General features: G+C 36.3%; 2 protein-coding genes across 2 annotated transcripts; one reads left to right on the top strand and one right to left on the bottom strand.

Moving 5' to 3' along the window:
* The first annotated feature begins 95 nt into the window (after nt 1-95).
* LOC105126921 (vacuole membrane protein KMS1-like) lies at nt 96-5,286 on the top strand. The gene is made up of 8 exons (XM_011027960.1): nt 96-532; nt 973-1,184; nt 1,475-1,553; nt 2,079-2,378; nt 3,407-3,564; nt 4,090-4,206; nt 4,493-4,672; nt 4,798-5,286. The coding sequence occupies exons 1-8, from the start codon at nt 466-468 to the stop codon at nt 4,972-4,974; spliced, it is 1,290 nt and encodes a 429-aa protein (XP_011026262.1). The 5' UTR covers nt 96-465; the 3' UTR covers nt 4,975-5,286.
* A 10,091-nt stretch (nt 5,287-15,377) lies between these two features.
* On the bottom strand, nt 15,378-22,348 carry LOC105126914 (protein TIME FOR COFFEE-like). The gene is made up of 12 exons (XM_011027946.1): nt 21,963-22,348; nt 21,403-21,867; nt 21,098-21,288; nt 20,696-21,008; nt 20,129-20,534; nt 19,965-20,025; nt 19,784-19,873; nt 19,409-19,673; nt 19,213-19,282; nt 19,055-19,121; nt 18,592-18,948; nt 15,378-18,498 (listed from the first exon to the last, which is right to left on the bottom strand). Exons 1-12 carry the CDS (start codon nt 22,057-22,059, stop codon nt 16,030-16,032), a joined length of 4,851 nt encoding a protein of 1,616 aa, XP_011026248.1. The 5' UTR covers nt 22,060-22,348; the 3' UTR covers nt 15,378-16,029.
* Nucleotides 22,349-22,783: the final 435 nt, after the last annotated feature.

Raw genomic sequence — 22,783 nt, 5'->3', positions numbered from 1 at the left:
TATTTCCATAAAAAAAAGATATGGGGTAATAAAGTAATCTCGATAAGTCCACCAACCATGGAGAAATTTCATTCGTCCTTTTAATTCATCGTCCATCAAAAGTTGAGAGAGAGAGCTAATATGGTCGCGCTGCGACGGCGTTGAGAGAAAAGTTGAGCGAAGGCGCTATAAATGCTGCACTGCCACTGACTAGGAGAAGAGATCTTCACGCAGTGCAAACTCCTTTCTCTGTATTTCTTTTCTCTATATATTTTTTAAGATCTACAATTAATCCAACTAATTATTATTATTATTATTATCGGTATAGAACTGCAACAAAAAAAAAAAAATTGTTGTAATTTTGTGAGAAACGCCTATATTAATGCGATGGACTATTTATCTATTTAATTACTATTAAGGAAAAGAAGGAGAGAAGTTTTTTTTTTAGTTTTTTTTTTCTCGCGATTTTGATTGGAGCATGTCTTGATGGTAATGGGGTCTGGCAAAAGAGCACGAACCTCTTCTTCTCAAAACATGAACATGTCAATCTCAGGCAAGCTACTTCCTCACCTTCTTCCTGCTCTTAGTTTCACGATTTCGACTTCAAGATTTTATTTTTTTAAAAAAATTCAATTAGAAATGAACTTTTATGAATTTTGGGTCGATTTGTTTTTTCGTGTGTGGAATATCTATGCAAGCAGATTCAAAAAATTAAAAGAAGATCTTTCAGCTGTTGAATGTTTTGGGACCTTTTATTTTGGTTTTCCGGGTCGAATAAGATAGAAATGATTATTAAGATTTAGCTGGAGTCAATGCTTTTGAGGTCAGCGTGCAGTTAATTTAATTTAGCCCAGCTTCAGCATACCAAAGATAAAATGATTTTAAGGTCATATTGACAGTAGAAAAATCGGGAGCTTGCTATTAAGTCTCGAAGGAAATGAATTTTGTACCTGCAGAACTTCTATGGAGTGAGTGAGTTACTGTATTTTGCAGGTATTCGTGAAAGACATCGGCAGGAACTAGAGAACTTGACCCTGACTGCACAACCCTTCAAAACATTGAAGTTTTTTGCTCTGGCTATGGTTCAATATTGTAAGAGATCGGTATTCTACCTCCTGGCTAATGGAGGTTGGCTAATGCTATTAAGTACAGTGGTGGCAGCTGTTGGAGTTGTGCTTGCGACCATTGACAGTCCTCATGAAAAGGTATTACAGCATATAGATCATTTTAGGTACTTATAGTTTAGTGAAATTTATGTTCTTATGGATGAAACATTACGTGTTTCTGTCACGGCACGTAAAAGGATGTGTTCTTGGATTGCTACGGCCATGTTGCTACAGTGTTTCTTATGGTTAAACCTTGAATATGTTGAGATTTAGATATGGCGCTTCTTCCTCTTAGTGTGAACATTCATTTTGTTCTGTTATTCATGGTTCTATTGTTTACAAATTAACGGTGTGGATTATTGATTACTTGCTGTGGCATATTTCTGCAGCATGTTGAAGAACTTTCTCATTATCTGCGATTTGGATTGTGGTGGATTGCCCTTGGCGTTGCATCATCGATCGGTCTTGGTGAGCAAAATTTACTCAGATGAATATGAAAAAACCCTAAAGCTGGGTACAGTGAAGAGTGGCAGCAACTATTCGAGTGCTTCAAATTTAGAGGCAACTTTTGGTGCAATGGATATCAATAATGTTTTTGCCACATAAATTAACCTAGTATGAGATTTTTTAAACCTAGAATCTTATTTTTGTGCAATGATATTGTTAAATCACGAAGCACAACATTGTAGTAGGACAAGCGACCTTTTATCATCATCATCCTTTTTATACTTGGCCGATAAACTCTAGTTGCGTGGTTTCAGCTGTGCCCTGTGCTTGTAAAGTGCCTCAATTTAGTTCTCACATGATTTTTTGGTCTATTGTTGCGGTTTCGTCCATCTAAGATCTTTGGAGATAAGAAGGAACACAGCTGGTTAAAATCACTGTCTTTAATATATGGTTTTTTGCTGTTGCTGATTCTACATTTTTATGAAGAATTGAGATCTGCTATCCACCGAGCTTGATCTGTCTTTTCTTTTTTCAAATTTATTTCAGGATCTGGTTTGCATACTTTTGTTATGTATTTGGGTCCTCACATTGCCTTGTTCACGATTAAGGCAATGCAATGTGGCCGAGTTGATTTAAAAAGTGCTCCTTATGATACAATACAACTGAAAAGAGGTCCTTCGTGGCTTGACAGAGACTGCCATGAGTATGGGGACCCAGTGTTTCCATTGTTACATGGATTGCGGGTTCCCCTTAGCAGCATATTGCCCCAGGTACAGGTAGAGGCTATTTTGTGGGGCGTTGGGACTGCACTTGGGGAGCTTCCTCCTTATTTTATCTCAAGAGCAGGTATGTGCGAAGTGTCTGCAGCAGTAATATGAATATCTGGTTAAAAGTTTGCCAGTAATGAAATGCTTGTCTAGTGATCTTGTGACAATCCATATGCACTGAGGTTGCTGTTGTGCTATAAGACTGAGTGGCTGGATTAATATGATAGTTTTGGGCATCTAACATGATTAACATCACAGATTACATGGAAGACTACTTTTTTTTAAAAAACACTTATGAGATTTTGTCAAACCTATAATCTTTAAACCCTACTAGTTCCCAAATGTCGTTTTATTACTATTATCAACAACAGCAAAGCCTCTGTCTGAAACTAGTAGGACTAGGCTATATGGACTCTTAATCATAAACTAAACTTGCCTCAATATCAAGATATTTTATTATCATAGGAAAAAAGAAAACATATCACAGTTTATTCTCAAGTATGCTGATTGTGAAGTTTTAACATCCCCTTTTCCTCAAAGAGTAAAGTTGAAGCTAGATAGGGATAAGGATGCCTTGGATGCATGTCCTTGGAATGTTTGATATTCTTTTACTTTAATGCTTGCTGCAGAAAATTTACTTAAAATGCAAGAAGTTCAAAAAAATAAAAACAAAAACAAAAACATGATGTAATGTTAATACATCATTCAATCTTAATGCTGACCAGGATTTTGAACACTTGTATGATTCAACTGTGCTTTTGTGCCCAATAGTGTGCATGCCTACGTTGCATGTGTACCTGAAACCATTTAAGAGTGGTCGTGGCTGATTTCATCTGATCAAGAGAAGAATTGTCTTGGTCTCCTGGTCTCCTTATCAGAAGGCCTTTAGTTTTCATGGTTGGATGGTATCTAATACCTATCATAGTTGTTTTTAGCCCAAGTAGGTGCATATCTGTTTTTTTTTTCTTTTTTCATTATAGGAGATTACCGCTTCTTCCATCTTTGATTGTTAGTGCGTGTATGGTAACTGCAAAATGTTGGTTTTGATTTAGTATATTGACAGCTCTGCATATTTTTTTTGCATATTGATTTCATTACTTTATGCAGCACGTATGTCAGGTAGCAAGTTGGATGCCATGGAAGATTTGGATGCTTCTTCGGATGGAGATAGTGGAATCGTAGCTACTCGCCTTAAAGCAATCAAACATTGGCTACAGAACCACTCTCAACATTTGAACTTCTTCACAATCTTAGTGCTCGCTTCGGTTAGTGCAACACCCATCTATATTTTATACTACTAGTTATTCAGAAAATAGATGACCTTAACAAGAGGGACTCGTTTGTTCTCATGCTAATGCCTCCATTAAAATCCTTATCAACTCTTTTTAGTTTAAATATTCCAAAATGCAATTTCAGTTGTCCCTTTTAAAACATTTTAATATTTGTAATTTGTTGTCATAGACACAATTCCTTGATAATTTGAGATTGTTTTAGTATTTATGTGGACAAGTACTACGTCCGATAAAAACCAGGGCTTGGTTTCTGGCATTCTTTAAAATTTTATCTAAACTACAAATTCTTGTTTATACAATATTTGCTCTACTATTTTCTTTGTATCCATGAAGGGTGCTTTATTGTGATACATCATGAAACACAAGAACAAAGTAACTTTGTTCTAATCATCAGATACATAACATTGGTGCTAACAAGTCGTCCTTGATTATGATCTGTTCATGTCATGCTTTTCTTCATTAACTTGCAACTTGCTGATGACTTGTACTATTTTTTAGGTGCCAAATCCTCTATTTGACCTTGCTGGCATTATGTGTGGACAATTTGGGGTTCCATTTTGGAAGTTTTTTCTGGCGACACTGATTGGAAAAGCGATTGTTAAAACTCACATACAGGTTTGTGATGTTACTGTTCTCTCTCTTTATATCTTTCGGACCATTTAAACACTTGTTTTAGGTGCTTTTGTGCTTGAAGCTTCAGTTTCTATTGACCATCCTAGTTCCCTTAGTTTGGTATGATAATTTTATGCATTGATAATATTGCTATAAGTGCTTCAAATGAAGATGGGGTAATGGAGATCAAGAGTTGAAATTAATGTTGATTTGATAAAGTTGGTGTTGGATGCTGCTTTTTACTTTAAATCCTTCTGAGTTATCTCTTGGTTGATTGCTTTTTTGGCAGACGGTGTTCATTATTTCTGTTTGCAACAATCAACTTCTTAACTGGATAGAGAATGAGTTGATCTGGGTACTCGGCCTTGTACCAGGTTTCGATTCTGCATTGCCTGACCTCACAGCAAAACTCCATGCAATGAAAGAAAAATATATGGCACCTGCACCTCCTGCATCTGCAGATATAAAGGTACCCTGATAGACCACATTAGCTAAATCAAACAGGTTCTTATTAAATGCTTTTAAATCTCTGCGATATTGCATTGATTGAGTTTTGTTTCTCATTTACATGCCCGGTTTGTGCATTCTTCACAGGTCAAAAAATGGGATTTCTCGTTTACTGGAATCTGGAACACTGTTGTATGGCTCATGCTCTTGAACTTCTTTTTTAAGATCTTGAACGCAACTGCTCAGATGTATCTGAAAAAACAGCAGGAAAAGGAGCTAGCTGCATGGACAAATAGGGCATCAGCTTCGACGCATTCAGATTAGGAGTCTGATCAAAAGGACTATGACACATGCATTTCTATTTTTCTTCCCTTAATCTTTTTTTTTCTTTGGCTACAGTTAGCTTAGGGAAGCTAAAGTGACAGCTCTTACAAGTCACCCGAAAATCTGTTACATCAGTAAGTTGCTGGTAGAAGGTTGTATAGAAATAGGAACATGATGCCCTGTATCATGTTGGGAGAGGCATTGTTTTGGGTAGCTCTTAACCCGTCAGTAAGAACTGTTGAAATTGTTATCGGAAGCTTATTATTATTATTCTTTGGAAATGCAAGACAAATTATGTGGTGATTGATCTTCCGGCGTTGTGCTCATAAACTTGTTGGATTCCCACTATGACGCTGTAATTGACAAATTACAGGTTTTGGAGCCAGTGAATTTACATGCATATATGCTCAGAACCTTAGCCGCCTCCCTGTATACTGTCTTTTACATTTGTTTCTGATGGATTCTTCTCTGAATTTGTTGGTGGATGTATATCGGCCTTATTTTCCCTGTGAAAATTAAGATCCTCATTAAAAAAAAACACTTTTAAAAATCTCCATTGAACTTGCGGATCTTGATGTAAATAGCAGCAAACTTGAGTCGATAGTATCACATGATATAAAAAATCTCCAAAAAAAATAATCATCAATAAAAAATCATCTGAGCCTTGTCCTTTAGTTGTATTTTGAATAGCAACTATAAAAAGCTGCTACGATGGCAATCAGTGCTTTTCTGGCAGAGGCTCGATTGTTTATACTCGAGCACACGTGCAAATCAACTTTTGTTTTTTTCCTATTAAAATAGAACAACATGTCGTGGGAGCCTAACAAGAGCAATGGTTTTGATCTGATAAATAATAAGAAAAATCTTTAAAATAATTAAATAATAGGAAACAAGATTGCATACTTGACGACTCATCGGATTGTGTATCGGAGCTGTTGAGGAAAACAATAATTTCCGATGATAGAGATTGTCAAGCCATTTCCGACCATCCACGCACCACTCAAATAATCCAAAACCCTCTTAAGAAATGTTTTGTCCACCTAAAAAGTAAAAACAAGTGGACATGTCACATACGTTAAAATGTATTTAATTGGCTCTGAGTAGATGAGCGTTGAGGACAGCAGACCACTTCAAATAAAAGGTGAGTGAATATTTAAAAAACTTTAAAATTTATGATCATATGGAGGAGTTAGATTCTGTGGAGGGTTATCTGGTTGCTGGTTTGTGTGATTTCATGGTCACGACAGCATTAATAGTTGTTCTTTTTCATATTTATTTTTCTAGTAAATTAGGTCAAATTTGGGTTTCTTACGTAAAAACATTTCTGTCATTTTAAATGAAAATACCTAACATAAAAATATTATTTATTCAAAAACAAACAAATAAAAATTAAACTTATTAAAAAAATAAATAACTATGACTAATAAATAAATAAAATATAACTATATATATATATATATTCTTTTCTTCTATAAAAACAAATTGAGTAAAACTTTAAAGGATGCAACTCAATTAGTTAAATTTTAGATATATTCTTTAAAAATTATTAGTTTAAATTTTATAATTTTTAAACTTATTAAAAATTTATATAATCATTAATTTTAAAACTCATAAAATTAATTAAGCTACACATAAATTAATTTAAATATTCATGTTAATTTAAAAAACAAATGAAGTAGGTGGGTGTAACGTATGTATATAGACACACAAGAGCGTGCGTGCTAGTTTTGATATGTGGATCGTACCGGCATTTAATATCTGTTGACGAGGATTCTTTGCATTTAATAATCTTGTTCACCAAAAAAAAAAAAATCATTAAGGAGTATGCGGCCTAGAATATCTTAAGCGCTGAACTGTTTTTATATATTTTTCAGATCTGGAATCATTATTGGCCACGTCGAACGGAGCCTTACTTGTAAATAGTTGGATTCTGTTCCTCTATCCTGTAATGGAACTTTCATTATGGTGCTAATGTTTGAGAGTGCTGTAGAATGTATTTTTGATTTTTTTTTTTATCTTTTTAAATTAATTTTTTGATGTAAACAAATAAAAAAATAATATTTAATATAATTTAAATGAAAAAATATATTTTAAAATGTAATCTCTAATACACTTTCAACAAGCCTTTAATAACCTATTCATCTCTTGTTAAGCCTTTAAGAAAAAGAAATACAAAAAAGAGTGATTTTATTGGGAACCAGAGTAGCATCACTATCCATATTCCTTCCCCTTCCAGCATTAGAGACGCACTAATCACTGTCCATATCAATAATTTGATAATATTCCTTAATATGTTATTGGCATATTAAGTGCATTTAATAATATTAATTCGAACAGCATATCAATAATTTTCCAAATAATTTATTTATAATAGAATATAACATTTTATCATTATATAATATCATATATTTAATTCTACAGCATAACACAACAGTTAAGAGTGCCGTATGGACTCAGTATTATTTTGAACCAACCTTTTCTCTCGGTTGCTTGCTTTCTTATCAAATTTGTTTTTCTCTTTCTTTTTTTTTTTAAAATAAAGATAAACAAAGAGAGAAATAAATAAATAAAAACATGAGAATCAATGGTCCCATCGTAGGATGGTGGGGGCGGCGCGTTGAATACAGTCCTTTGTACAAGTACATGAAATAGCGTTTGAAAACTCGGTGTAAAAATCATTTCATAAGAATAAAAAAAATATTTAAAATATTTTTAAAATATCTTAATATACTAATATTAAAAATAAAATTTAAAAAATAAAAATATTATTTTAATATATTTTAAAAAGATACACTTAAAAAAAATATTCGGCCCCAAACGCTAACAGCCGGCCAATTATTGCTTTTGTTTTCTTCAGACAACTTGAAAACATAACTTGACAGTGAAGAAAGGAAAGGGAATATCAACATCTTGACTTTCGAATGCTAATCAATATTTTTGTATTTTATGTTTAAATATTTTATAGAAAGAATAAATAACTCATTGCAAACAAAATGTGAACATTGTTGTCAAGTAAATGCGAAGTTTGAGAATTGTTTGAATTTTTTTTTATCATTTGGATAATAAAATAGATCCTACATCCAAGACTGATCTACAACCCTTTTTTTTTTTGATAAATTACAACTTCATTGCAAGTCTAATGGAATGAACTAAAAAAAAGGAATGAATTAAAAAAAAAGAGAGTAATATTACAGCTGATTATGCAATATGGTTTCTAGAACAAAAATCAAAAAATTTGAAATGCAATAAGAACATAATAGAATAGTATGGATTATAACAGAACAACAGGATGAAAAAAAGAGAAGGGAGAAAAGGACATAATTGTTTACTTCATTTTTTTTCCATGTTTTTTTCCTCTAGCATTTCTATTATATATATAAGCCAAGAAAATACCAAACAGTACATGATTTATGCCTTAATAGATATATGAAAAAACAACTTAACTAACTCTATTAATAAAAAAAACATAATAAAACAATGCATGTGGGTGAATAAATAAAACGATTAATTTAGTAAAGTTTTGTGATTTCAATTTTTTCAAAGATCATATGATGTGTTCTGAGTCTTTCAAATTCAATGATCATTAGCCATGCTAATGACAATACTTCCCTTGTTAGCACAGCTTTATCCTTAAGAGTAAAGAAGAGAAAATTATAGGGTGAATTCTTCTAGGAATTCCCAAGTGGTCTTTACAAGTGGCAATTCCACATGGTTAAAACTTGAGTGACAACTTGATTTATGTGCTTTATCATACGTATGTTTAAGATCAATTGAGACTAATTTAGAATTTAGTTAGCTCTTTATAGAACTTTTCTATTATCTGCATGCCTCTTTAAATAAAAAACTAGGTGGATAATTCCTGAAGATGGTAACTCTAGTTTATATGCCATTGTACCTAAACATTCAATGATTTTGTAGGGGCCATATAATTTTATTGATAGTTTATTAAATGCTTTGTCAGCAACTAAGACTTGCATATAAGGTTTTAGTTTGAGGTAAACCCAATCCTTTTAGTGCAAACATTCTTTCACTTCTTTTTTTTTGTTTGTTAGTTGTACCATCATGTATTAAACTGGTTTGAGGTTATTTTTGATGATTTTGAGTGTTTATTCTCTTTTTATCAGCAATGCATCTAAGGTTTCATTGTTGGAATCTTTGGGGAAATATGGCATATGGATTGGGAGGATAACCATATAGGATCTCTTATGGGGTAAACTTAGTTGAGGTATGGCATTTTGTGTTGTACCACCATTTAGTTAGAGGCTACCATTTTGTCCATTGATTAGAAAACTCATCAATCACGTAGCTGAGGTGTTGTTCTAAATATTTTTTTATTACTTCAATATGTCCATCCATCTGTGGACGATAGACTATTGATAGTACAGTTCCATGCTTTGATAGAAATATAAGTTTTTCCAAAACTAACTAAGAAATGCAGATCCTCTATCACTGACTATATTGACTGGTAGACCATAAAGTTTGTAGATTTGGTCCATAAAAACATTGGCCATTGTGGTGGTTGAGTAGGAATGAGTTAACGTTGCAAAATACGCATACTTACAAAAATTATCCACCACTACAAGTATAACCTCTTTACCATTAGATTTAGAAAGCCCCTATATAAAATCTATACTAATTTAAACAAAGAGTGCATTGAGAATAGGTAACGGTTGTAGCAAATCAAGGCTTAAGATATGTTCTAACTTATTCTTTTGGCAAATGGGACATTCCATTATATATTGCCTCACGTGTTTTTGTTGTTCATTCCAATAAAAAAGACTACCTATATTTTTTGTTATGATTCTAGCTCTAGAGTATCTCTCAAAAAATAAGTCATGGTACATTACCACCTATTTGTTTTGTAAATCCTTATTATTACCCATAACAATCTTTCCCTTCATATTAAGATGATTGTTCACTTACTTGTAATGTGAATGTGTTATAAGGTCTTGTTGTAAGTCCATTATAATAGCTTGAATAGACCGAACCTTTGCCCATCACTCCCTGATTTGCTTTATTATACAAATGTTTATAATAGATATTGTCATGATAAATACCTCTCTACTCGAATTTATGAACAATGCATTAGATGCAACATTGTCTTTTTTCTTTTTATACTTAATGTCAAAACCAAATCCTGGTAATTTAGCTAACCAAAGGTGTTGAGAATGAAAATTTACCTTTTGTTCTAAAATGTATTTAAGGTTGACTTGATCAAATCTGATTGTAAAGTGCATTCCCCAAATATAATGATCCCAGATAACTTTTTTTTCTCATGTATGACCATCATCTTCTTCTCATAGATGGATAACACTTGTTATCATGATCCTAGATACTTGCTAATAAAAGCAATAAAGTGTCCCTCATGTATTAGAATAACCTCGATGCCAATTTATAAGGCATTAAACTCTCTGATAAAGGATTATTAAGGTTAGGCAACGTCAACATAAGAGGTTCGGTCATGGATTTTTTCAAGAGTTTGAAGGCTCTTATCACTTTCTCATTTAAGTTGAATACTTCCTTCTGGAGTAATTGTGTTAGCGATTTGCAAATGATGTCATACCCTCTCAAAAACCTTCTATAGTAACTTGTAAGCCCTAAGAATCCTCCTAGCTACTTGATATTCTTTTGTAAAAGCCATTTTTTAGTGATTATACGCCTCAGGTATGCTGCTTAGTTGCTACCAAAAACACACTTTCTTTCCTTTACCACCAGTGTATGAAGCTTTAGAAATGCAAACACTGTCTGTAAATACTCTAGATGTTCCTTCATTGACTTACAATATATCAGAATATCATCAAAGAATACCAATATGAAACTCTTGAGATGTGGCCTGAATACATTGTTTATTAGATACTGGATTGTTACAAGTGTGTTAGATAACCCAAAATGGATAACCAGAAACTCAAAATGACCATTATGATCTAGTGGTTTCCAAATCTTAAATCTATCTTAGAAAAAATAGTAGTTTATGTTAACTTTTCAAGCAATTCATTTACTAAAAGAATTAGAGATTTATCCTTAATAATGAGTTGATTGAGAGGTATTAAATGATCATGAGCTCTTTGTAGAGGGCAACTATTTTAGCTCTTTGAATACATCTTGATGTTTCATTAATAGTTCCTTGAAGGTAGGATTCCCTTTTCATTTTAGGAATAAGAGTAGTGGATATAAGTTGCACAAAACCTTCCTCATCTATCACCAACCACAGACTACACAAATTAATTTCTACCAATTAAAAAGAGTTAATCAGCAATCCATTAAGTTGCTATAGCTTAACAGTTTACATATTAATAGCTTATGAACCCTACAACAACACTTTTTAACCATTACAATAAAAAGACATCCATAATTCTTAGGGGTAGGTGTAGGTAGCAGCTTAATTTTTTGAGGTATTGAAGGGTTAAGAATGGACAATAGAGGAATTTTGAAAAGGTTTTGTGGTGAGTTAATTTTGGTTCGAGTGTTGGATGTTATAATATGATAGAGGTGTTTAGTAGAACTTAGATAGCTACACTTGTAAGATTGGGTGTTATCTTACGTTTAGACAGATTGTATGCATGTTTCAAGGATTTAGGCTCAAACATTTTTATTATATTTTATATTTAAATCTTTAATCCTAAAAAAAAATAATACTAATGTCTACCTTTCGTTGATGTCTACCGTATTCCATAAAACATTAAATTCTTGTATGTAAATCTTTAGGTTACCTACTTGTCTTAGCTTCATGAGTTCTTTTAAAGGATCCTTTTGGCCACCAAATCTAGCACACGATGCCTCTACGTACTCCTCTCATGTTACTTCCTGAACACATAAACTACTAAAGTAGTTTTGGTGTTAGTATAATGTCCTACCATCTAGGTATCAAGAGGCCAGCTTGGGTCTCTTTGATTCTCTAATCTTTTGAATATCAAAATATTGATTGCACCTATACAACCATTTATAAACCTCCACTCCATCAAAACTAGAAAAATCAAGTCCAAGTTTGTATGTCCTAAGTTGAACATGCCTCCCTGCACCAAATAAGTAAGGTCGTGCCATTGAAGTTCTACTATGAGCCATTTATTTATCTCTGGCGGTACTAGTATTAATTATGGGCATTTGTAGATTTTAGAGAAGAGTTGTTTGTTGATAAGCCAATCCATTAATAAGTTGTATAAGTTAATCGATCTTAGTTTCATTGTTGGTTCTGGCACTTTCCAGCTTGTGATTGTAGGTCTCCAACATTTTCATTATTTGTTTATAATTTTATGCTCGATCTCTACTAATAGCTTCTAATGAGCTTTCTAGTTTTTTAAGGTCTTATGTTATAGTATCATGAGTTATAGTATTAGGTTGTAGATCAACTACTCTAATACTACTTGTTACAAGTCTGATGAAATGATCTCTAACAAAAAAGGAACATGGTAAAGTAGTGTTGTAGTTGGTTGTACTTGATTATGCAATACAGTTTTTAGGCTAGAAATCAAGAAATTTGAAAGGGAAGAAGAACACTAATAGAATAGTATAGATTAGAATAGAAACAAGAGAAAAGAGAAAGGAAAAGACAGTATAGCTGGTTAATTCATTTTTTTTCCATGCATTTTTACTTTTGTATTATGTAATATATAAGTCAAGAAACTACTAGATATTACATGATTTATGCCTCTCAATAAACATGTGAAAAAACACCTTAACTAACTTTACTAACAGGAAAGAACATAATAAAACATTGCATTTAGGTGAATAAATGAAACGGTGTGTTTATTGTAGTTTTGCATTTCCAATTCTTCCTAAGATCATGCCGTGATTGGTTCTTTCAAATTCAAAAGTCATTATTCATTGTAATTGCTTCCCTTCTCACTTTCACCTAGCAGCTGTTCCTGTCTTTTGGTGTATATGACATCCTAAGAAGCTAAAAACGACCAAAAAATGCTTCGTTTTTAAGGCTAGGTAATGTGGGCCCAGTGCCTTCCATTGAGCCCAGAAAATCAATCAAATAAAATAGCAAGCTAATCACTTACGTGAGAAGTGACATGATAACTTTTCTCTCTCTCTTTTTCTATCCAGCTAACTACTAAGTACTAACAATCAAATCTTTTACTGGAGAAAAGGAAAGAAAGAAGAAACAGCAAGCATATATATCGGTACCAACTCGCTGGCTGGAATTCTTGCACGTGATAAAGTTTTTTTCTTTTTTAAAGATTAACGGGAGTGTTTTTTTCAAGTGATAACGAGAGTTTAGACGTGTAGATTGATTGGATCATGCTGTGTACGGAACCGCTGGGTCTGTTTTAAATAATCCAAAACTGAGCGCAAACCTCTCCTTAGAGGGGTGGATGAGAGGTGGGGCCAGGGGGTTGGAATGACCTAATCCTGGATGTGATAACGTAGTGGCATGGGTGGGCTACTGCTCTTTCCATTTAAATGATTCTTTCGTGGGACCTTATCGCCTTCAAAAGGGATCAAATTAGCAAGGGACAGAAACCAAGGGGCAGTCATGTTCATAAAACAACACCTGAGATTTCAGAAATGGCCAAAATCGAAATATTCTCATCACCTTCAAGCACTTGCATGTTCTTCATCATGGGTAGATCCTGTGTTTTTCCCTCTTGAGTCACTGTAAAACCCTGTTAAATTCCTATGCCATTTTCCTGTTGCCGAAGTCCATTTCATTAACCAATAAATAGAATGCAACAGTGAGATATATATATATATATATTATTTTTACGATGGGCCAAATTCTCAAATCCCTTTTGGAGTGCTCTCACTTCACTTTTTTCCTCTTCTTTTCTTGTGAGCAGAACAGCCCACCTCACTCTTCAGTACCTGTAAAATGCTGCCCTTTTTCCTGTGTCGAGTAAACAAAAGAGAAAACTGAAAAGTAAATAAAAAGAGGTGTGGCAACGCGTGTAGATGAGAACACTTAAAGCCTAAAGGCAGGATGTTGGCACCAAGGTCGCTGTTACAGAACGTAAGGGCCCAAAGTTGTCTTCTAATCGGGACCACAAGATAAGAGCCACTTTGGTTTTTAGGTGCGCGCAGATCATGCAGCGTATCTATGCAAGACATGATCGAAACCTTACCTGACGTTATACATACCACCCGTTGTTAACTTACCACAACGATAATTATCGTGTGCCCTCTCTCTATGGAAAAAATAAGGAAGGAAGAACAAAACAAGAGAGAGAGAGAGAATTAAAGAGCAAGATATTTTTAAAGGGGAAGTTATCATACACACAATGATAGACAACAGCAACGTGCAAGATGCTGGCCATAAAATGACGACCCCTTTTTCAACAATCAACTTAAGGGATCCGTTTCTTTACCTTTAATCTTTGCACTTGCGGTGCAAAAAAATACAATATAATATTTGGTAACATTTTAAATTACATTTTATACTGTGAAATCCATTTAAAAATTAAATTATTTTTATAAAGCAATTTTTATATTTTTTTCAACTGAGTTTTATATAAACATTGCTTTTTTATATTTTAAAAATGTTATTAAAAAACTTCAAATTTTTTTATTTTTTACTTTAAATTAATTTTTTTATATTTTCAGATCAATTTAATACACTTATATTAAAAATAATTTTTTTAAAATAATTTTAATATACTTTTAAATAAAAAAACCCTATAAAAAACAACTATAACCACATTTTCAAACACAATTATATATATGTTTTTTACTAGATAAACCTAAATTATAATTTTTAGCAAACATGTAAATAAATCTAACTAATTATATTTTTTTAAAACTTATTTTTTTAAAATCATAACTATAAAAATTATTTTAAAAAAAATATTTAACAATGAAAAAAAATTAATATTTTATGATATCGCAAAGACACAAGAATTATAATTTTTATCAAATATATATAAATTCAACAAACTATACTTTTATAAAACTTTTTTTTTTTTAACTAAAACCATAAAAACCACTTCAAAAACCTGCATGCTTAGTAGTGGAAAGTAGTATTTTACGATCCCGCAAAGGCAAGCAAGGGTTTTTGTACTATTAACACTGTACTAATGTGAGCAACTGTGGTCCACAACGACCACCACCACATGCATTAAGAACCACCCGACCAAACCAAACAATTACTGCCAAAGTCCCAAAACTGGAGCCGAACCCTTCCTGAGGTAAGGTGCCCAACTGTCCGGACATCCACCTCACCCATCCGCAAACAATCTCTCTCTCTCTCTCTCTGTCTGTATGTGTGTGTGTGTGTGTGTATATATATATATATATATATATATATATATATCCAGACATGACAAACCAGCACCCCCCGAACAACGAAGCAGATACCAGCAGCATTTTTTCTCGCTTGCACCATTAAATTGACCAGAAAACATTCAGGAAAATAAAATGTGCCTACACCATCATCATCATCATCACACAAAGAGACAGGCAGGGACACGTATTAAATTAAAAAATTGAGAGGGTTTACTTTTATATGTGCCAGGCATATACATATACACCCTCCGCTATATATATATAGAGAGATTGTTTTGAAAGATACTGCCTACAGCTCTTGCAGGAAAATAAAATCAGACCCCCCGAAAGAAGGAAAGAAAAATCTAACAAAGTGAAAAGAAAAAAACTGACCCAAAAGAAGGAAAGGCAGTTCTTTTTCTCCCCCTTTCCCTCCCTCATCTTCATCATCTTTCCTCCCTTTCCTCTACAAAAAAACACTCGGAATCAAACTTACCCCATGCTTTTCATTCCCAGCCTCTCGCCATCAAACCAATCAAAATTTAATAAGACCTGACCATCAACCCTCTGTCAGACTATAAACACAAGTGTAAAGAGCAAGCATAATCAGCACAAAATATTGCATCCCCCAACTTTCCTTACCAAAATTGTGGGGCTGGATCCAGCTGGCGTGCTTCCTTTAACATTTTTCACCCTTTCATTCTTCTCATTCCGCCAGGACGTATTCAAAATGTCGCATTCCCTTGGCTTGTTAACTGCTCTTCAATTCCTAAAAATCCCATCAAACCAATCTCGTTTTTTCAGTCATCTCCTCTGCGGGGCTTGCCATTTAAAGTACCAGGCAGACACGTGATTCTATTCGCCAGCAGGTTGTTTCTGCTCTGCTGGTTTCACCTGAACTGCAGTGGGAACAGGATGGACATAAGGGAAGCCAGCAGGTAAGATCTGGTGCGGCTTTCCAGAGGGCTGGACAGCAGCAAATTGAGCATGGATAAGACCCTGTGGAGCTAAGCCACCACCTTTCATATTGTTAGCAGCTGCAGCAACTGCCTTTGCAGGATCAGTTGTGCTGGTGTTGGCAAGCGTGACTGGATGACATAAAGACAACATCCCTGTAGAGGAGGTTGCTGGTGCCCCATGTGGTTGCGGCTGCTGCTCACTGCGGTGTTTTTGCAGATAAAACCCACTGGCTGCTGATGCAACGTTTGTTGAATTTGCCACATGTTGAGCTTGAGCGTGCATAAAAGCATTAGTGTACATTAGCTGAGTCTGCTGCATTGCATGCTTCGTTAGATGATGCTGCTGCTGCTGCTGCTGCTGATGTGACAGTTGAGGCTTTGTACCAGGGTTAGATGAAGAAGAGTTGTGAGGATAACCAAGGTTTGATGGAATATTTCTTCCACCAACTGGAGATGATTTTTGCACAGGCACTGAGGCAGAGTTCTTGGATTGCTGATGAGATGATTGGCCGCCTTTGTTACTTGTGGAAGTGGATGTCCTTGGACTTCCACCTGCACTCTTAGAAATTGATGTTGTGGGGGAACCAACCACCAATGGAGGAGATGATGATTGGTTACTACTGGGATTCGGTTGCCCTTGAGGAGAAGCAGATGATTTTTGGTTAGCTGCAAAAGATATGTGCGTGTTACTTTGTTGGGTTCGGCCTTGCTGTTGAGGAAGGTTTTTGAGGGTCGATGAAGATGAGGTTAGGGATGGAGAAGGAACTTGAGAGGTTGTGGTCCTCATGGAACTTTTCCACTGAGGAGATTGAGCTGGACTACTGCTGCTTTGAACAAGATTTTGAGGAAATGTTGAAAGTGCATTAGGGAACTTGGTGGCCACAGATGATGATGATGAAATGTGGTCTGAATAAACACTTCCATTACTAGTTGCTGGTGTTTTACTACGAGTGGAAGCTGCAGCTGCAGCTGCAAATTGTTGCTGCTTCTGAAGCTGAAGGATTTGCTGATTCCACTGCTGCTGCTGCTGCTGCTGCTGCTGCTGCTGATTCCGCTGCATCTGCTGCTGCATATTTGGTGCATTTACAGTGCCAATAGTAGCTGACATAAAAGAGCCAGAGGTCCGAGCAGGAGTGGACCCAAGGTTAAGATTCCGGGCTGAGCTATCAACAACATTGTTGACAGGCATTGTGGAAACAGGGGAGTCTGTTAAATCTGGCCGAGAGAACACAATAGACTGCCCAGCAGATAATGGAGTCTTTCCTCCAGCCATGGCCTTCCTCTCTTCTTCCACATTTGAAGTGTCATTTCCTCCACTTTTCCCTTCTTCAGAAACACGGTAGTTCTTCTGCTGTGTTGCTTGGGCTGCAGCAATAAAGTGATGATAGCCATGCCTTGCTGCCTCTGGGAGACTTTGGAGAAGAGCATGATTCTGTGCAAGTGATGAAATATCAAGACCTGGGGAAGCTGTGGTTCCATTGATGGGACCAAATGACATTGCAAAAGTCTGAGATGCTAAAGGCTCAACCCCAGCCTTTGAAGCCTGTGTTTGTGGCTGCTGCAATTTCTTTTCACCAGTATTCCCACTTGCGCTATGGGCACTACCCATTGGTGTGGGATTCATCAAAGCAAAGTTTGCGGTATGTATTGGCATTAAATTCTGGCCATAAATACTCATGTTTGCACGGGAAACTCGACTGTCAGCAGTTGATGGACTGTCTTCACCACCCAATTCACTCTCAAGTTGACGGGCTTGGTGAGTAACATTTTGATTTTGCATCAGCTGCCGCTGATGGTTTGGCAGGGATTGAGGTGGCTGGTTTTTAGGGCAAGGAAAACCTTGCAAATTTCCACTACCTGCACTCCCATGTGGTTTATGCTGCTGATTCTGCAAATGCTTCTGGGATGACGAGGAACCACTAGAAATACTTGGATTTTGATGACCCTGTTGGCTTTGTTGTGTCTGTGTGGATGGTTGTTGCTGTTGCTGTTGCTGAAGCTGTGAAGGATGGACTATTCGAGAAGAATAAAATGATCCATTAAATAAAGGCATAGCCTGAGGATGGGTTCCTCTATAAGCTGTTGTGGGCCCAACATGTGCAGGGATTGGAATCGGGAATGCACCATTCTGCACAATTGCCAAGTATTGAGTTTCATTGCCTGGGAAGTTTGAGTAGTTGAAGTTCATTGCTGTAGCACCAGCTACTGCTGATGCCGTGGCACTTATTGAAGCAGAACTTGAGCTACTTGAGGAAGCTACACTGCCAGCGGCAGGAGAAGACTTCACACTGCCTGGTCGGACAGAAGCTGCTGCTGCAGCAGCTGCTTGTTGTTGATTCATTGGGAAGATGAAAGTGGGTCCATGCTGAAATTTAACGAAAGGAAAACTAACATTCAAAAAACAAAACCCATGGACAAATTGCGGAGTATAAATAACATTAAAACTTAAAGACCGTACCAAAATATTACTATGAGCACCAGGGGGCAAGGCTTGCTGAAGCAAAATCTGCTTTCTCTGTTCAGCGTCTACACTGTTAGCAGCCTGAGAATTCTTGTCCTTCCCAGCGGGACCTGGAAAGATGGCAAGACCCTGTCCCTTCTCTACAGAATTCCCGCCTCTAACTGCATGCAAATCCGTGGAGGGCACCATATTCATATTGCTCGCTTTAGCCCCATACTGTAAAGCAGGAGCCCCTGCCGGTGGCCAGAAAGGATTCATCCTAATAATTTGCTGGTGACAATGAATATTCCTTGCAATGTAGCAATGTGTTGCACACCTTTTTGGCCGTGGTTGGCTAAAAATCAAATGTGGAGGCTGCAACAAATTCAAAGAAAACTTAGCAGAATTGGGTTGGGGGGGTTCATTCTTTTACAAGTACTCAATCATTTGGAGATCAAAGACAGAAAAAAGCGTAACATACCTGTAAGGCTGCAGAAGACACGGCACTTCCATCCATGGAGACAACTCCTTGTAGAGGTGCCATATATCTGCCGATCACCAAAATGTCATTTTCCCAAAGAGGAGAAATTAAAGCATTTACAGAAAAATAATGAAAGAATCAAACACTACAAACCATACCCCATGTGAGGAAGCCCACCAGACCAGCCAGCCATAGACATTGGCAAAGGCAAGGAACTAGATTGAGGAGCTGAGGATGAGACAGAGAGAAAAGGAGAAAAAAATGAATCAGCGACCGAAACGGCAAAATTTCAAGAGAACAAAGTTCTCAATTCGAAAGGGAAGAAGAAGAAGAGAAATCCGCTAATTTTTTTACCAATTTTCTCTATGTTGGGTTGCTGCTGCTTCTGGACATGCTGAAGAAGCTTGTTTCTACTTACAGTAACAGTAGCACTATCTCTATCAGCCTTCTCTAAATCCAGCTGAAGATCAATATTCCTCTCTTCATTAACAATAGGCTTCTGGGATTCAACTTCTTCTCCTGTAACTTTTGTCTTTTTCTCTTCAGGTTCCACATTCATATTTTCCTTCCCAGTTTTTAATGCTTTCTCGTCTTCTTTGACCATCATAGGCTTCTTTTCCTACCATGTGAAACAAGGAAGTATAAAACCAACATCATTAATTTTCCACACCCAATCATACCAAACAGGTAAGTGATATGAAGTAGACAGTAAAAAGCGGTCCCACTCACCGTTTCCCCATTTGTGACCATAGATATAGGATCTCCAGCCACAAAATCAATCTCACTGTCCCTTTCCGGAGATGATCTTGATGGAGGAGCCTGCAACTCAAAATTAAAAAAAAAAGTCACACAATTGAATTTCTAAAAGAGGTAAGATATTGATCTTGTAAAATTGTGAAAAAATCTTCACCATCAGATCGATCTGGAACTTTCCTTCTCGCTGGCTATCAATCTCTGAGGCCATCACATTCCTGGATAACCAAAAAACATTCCAAGATAATCACAATCAGACCCCATCCTCCAAAACAACGAAGAAGATCAAAATCAAACAAGTGTCCATTTTTTTATGCTCACGCTTTATTTGCTGTCAAACTCTCGGAACCATTATCAAATCCAAGGCCAGGAGTGGATTCCTTCAGAGGAGACCTAGGTTCTTCTTTAGGTTCACCCAAATCTCTACATTCTGATTCTTCGGTCATGGGCTTGGAATCCGATGACGGATGATTCTCCGGCTTAACCACCTCCTGCAGCTGCGCCTCTGTTGTCGACGGAGCAGCTTGATTGGCCAGTAAATCACATGAAACACCACCATTTTCAGCTGCAGATCCCAAATTCATCTCTATATTAGGAGAAGATTCAATTTTTGCAGGCAGATCAATGTCAATCTTGGCCGTTGACAAAACGGAACTATTGCGAGAATGAAAATTTGCGGGATGCTCATCTTCATACTTTACTGGTCGCGGTCTCTTTCTCTTCGGTGCTGCGGATTCAAACCAAAAAAAAAAAAATCAAATTGACAAATTAAATAATAATAAAAAAAGAATTTTAAGTCCGATCACAATTTTCCATCCATTTTCCTTACAGTCACCAAAAGAAAGGGTTGGGAAGGAAGTATATGAAACCACCGCTGCTCAAACTCACCAATTGCGGACATAGGAGCAGCAGAGGAACTAGAATTAGATTGAGGAATTGAAGATGACTGAGGAGCAGTTGACTGTGAGTTAGAGATCGGCGAGGAGACTCTGGATTTAGCATCACTAGTAGACTTATTATGATTTTCTCTGGAATCAAACTTTGTCGAATCATTTCCCACTATTTCTTGCTTTGAAGGTGCTTGTGGTTGCCTCAACAATCCATACAGCACCTCAGCAATCTCAAACTCAATCTCATCTTGTGCTGAAGAGTTGGGTTTCGAAGAAGATTTAGGTGGTTTCTGTTTCGGTCCATTTGGCTTCTACAACATTAAAAAAAAAAGTCATCAGTTCACTGAACGAAAGATTATAAAAAGAAAATTCAAAATCTAGTACAAATGAAGCAACGAACCATCTTCTTTTTTACTGAAGCATTAGACGATGATGGAGGGGATGCAGGAGCAGCCGGAGAAGCTGAAATTGAAGCCAGCATAGCTGGTCCACTCGATCTTACCGGAGAGGTCGAAGCTTGCCGGTGAGTTTGCTCACTAACAACTCCGCCACCACTTGAAACCCAACATTCATGTGACCTCTTAGTGGATGCTGCCAAAGAAGACCAAACAAAAACACATTAGCAATCCACTGAAACAAAATCCATCAAAATCTGGAAACTTTGCCTTTTGCCTTGTATATATTAAATCTCTTCCACCTCTATACCTGACCGAGCTTTTCTAGGCACCGACACGCCAATCATTTCATCAGGAGCCTTCCACGGTGTTACTGCTCCCATGGTATTTATCGTCGTCGGCGCGGCTCTAAAAACTTTGGCCGGCGGCGGAAAGCCCTTCCGATGATGATGATTAGACATAGAAGAAGAAGATAAAGAAGAAGGATTCGGTGGGAGCATCCTCATGGAACTCCCAGTAACCCCAACCGCGTCATCGTCATCTTCATATTCGTCATCGTTAACGCTCTCTTCGTCTGAGCTATCGTCTCGCTCTCCATCTTCTCTGTTGCTCCCGTGCATCAATCTCTCCCCTCTACGCCTTTTACTCCTGCCGCTAATCCGGTCTCTCTCTCGGTCTTTTTCACGGTCCCGGTCCCTATCTCTGTCCCGATCTCGATCTTTTTTCCGATCTCGTAGCCTCGTTGTTTCTTGCAACTCCACTGGTCCATCATCATCTGCAATAACAAACACCAAAACACATCAGAATTAATAAAAACTGTGCCGCTTTAGTGGGAGCCAAAGAGGGTTAGATCTGACGAGAGATTAAAACCTGGAGAGTCTCTTAGACTGCTACTTCTATGTCTTCTTCTAGACAAGCCATTACTAGCCGCCAAACTCACTCTTCTTGCTTCTCTGTTTCTCTCCATCTCTTTTCTTCCCTTTCTAACAACAAACCACTTGCAATCACAAAGTTTATCTTATCTCTCATATCACCATAAACCAAAGCATAATTGACTCTGGCTCGCTGGATTTTTTTTATGAAATATAGAGACGTGTTTTACAGAACGAATATTTCTGCTCTTTTGAAAATCAAAGATAGAAAATTTTCAGTGTTGAAAGATCTTAGCTTTCCACTTTTATCTTCTTCTCTCCTAGCCCAGCCACCCTTCTCTGTCTCTCTAAAAAACTCCCTCTCTCTCTTCTATTTTATGTCCTCGTCTTCTCATCACTTTCAGAGAAACTCGCTCCAGGCCCTAGTTGACGGCCACGATTTTTTGGTGTATTACATGGTTAGATCTAACCATTGATTGCACGACACAACATGCGGTTGTGATTGGCTTTCACCAACATGCCGAATCGCTACCCTTAAATGCCCTAATTTACTGTGACCACTTGGGTAGTGTTGAAGATTGGTGCTCCTCTTTAAAACAATATATATGTTAAAAAATTATTTTAAAAAAATCATATATTAGTACATGGAAATAATTTAAAATTATAAAAAATAATTTAAAAAGATCAAAAATGTTTAACAACGCTTTTTTAAAAAACAAATCAACTCTAAACTTTTTGTTTGCATAGTGATTCCACGTGTCAGCCTTGTTTCTTTCTTCATTCTCAAGCTTCCATGTTCACCCACTTACCCTAATGTGG

Source organism: Populus euphratica, unplaced genomic scaffold (genome assembly GCF_000495115.2).
Source record: "Populus euphratica unplaced genomic scaffold, PopEup_1.0 scaffold1.1, whole genome shotgun sequence".
Taxonomy (NCBI): Eukaryota; Viridiplantae; Streptophyta; class Magnoliopsida; order Malpighiales; family Salicaceae; genus Populus; species Populus euphratica.
The sequence above is the reverse complement of the archived record's forward strand: the minus strand, read 5'-3'. Positions and strand labels throughout refer to the sequence as shown.

Excerpts from the sequence above, each read along its gene's own strand:
- LOC105126921 (XM_011027960.1), top strand. The coding sequence starts at position 466 with ATGGTAATGGGGTCTGGCAAAAGAGCACGAACCTCTTCTTCTCAAAAC. Across the intron at positions 533-972 it reads CATGAACATGTCAATCTCAG|GTATTCGTGAAAGACATCGG; the intron begins GCAAGCTACTTC and ends TGTATTTTGCAG. Across the intron at positions 2,379-3,406 it reads TTATTTTATCTCAAGAGCAG|CACGTATGTCAGGTAGCAAG; the intron begins GTATGTGCGAAG and ends TACTTTATGCAG.
- LOC105126914 (XM_011027946.1), bottom strand. The coding sequence starts at position 22,059 with ATGGAGAGAAACAGAGAAGCAAGAAGAGTGAGTTTGGCGGCTAGTAAT. Across the intron at positions 20,535-20,695 it reads TGCTCCTATGTCCGCAATTG|CACCGAAGAGAAAGAGACCG; the intron begins GTGAGTTTGAGC and ends TTGAATCCGCAG. Across the intron at positions 18,499-18,591 it reads GTGCTCATAGTAATATTTTG|CATGGACCCACTTTCATCTT; the intron begins GTACGGTCTTTA and ends GTTAAATTTCAG.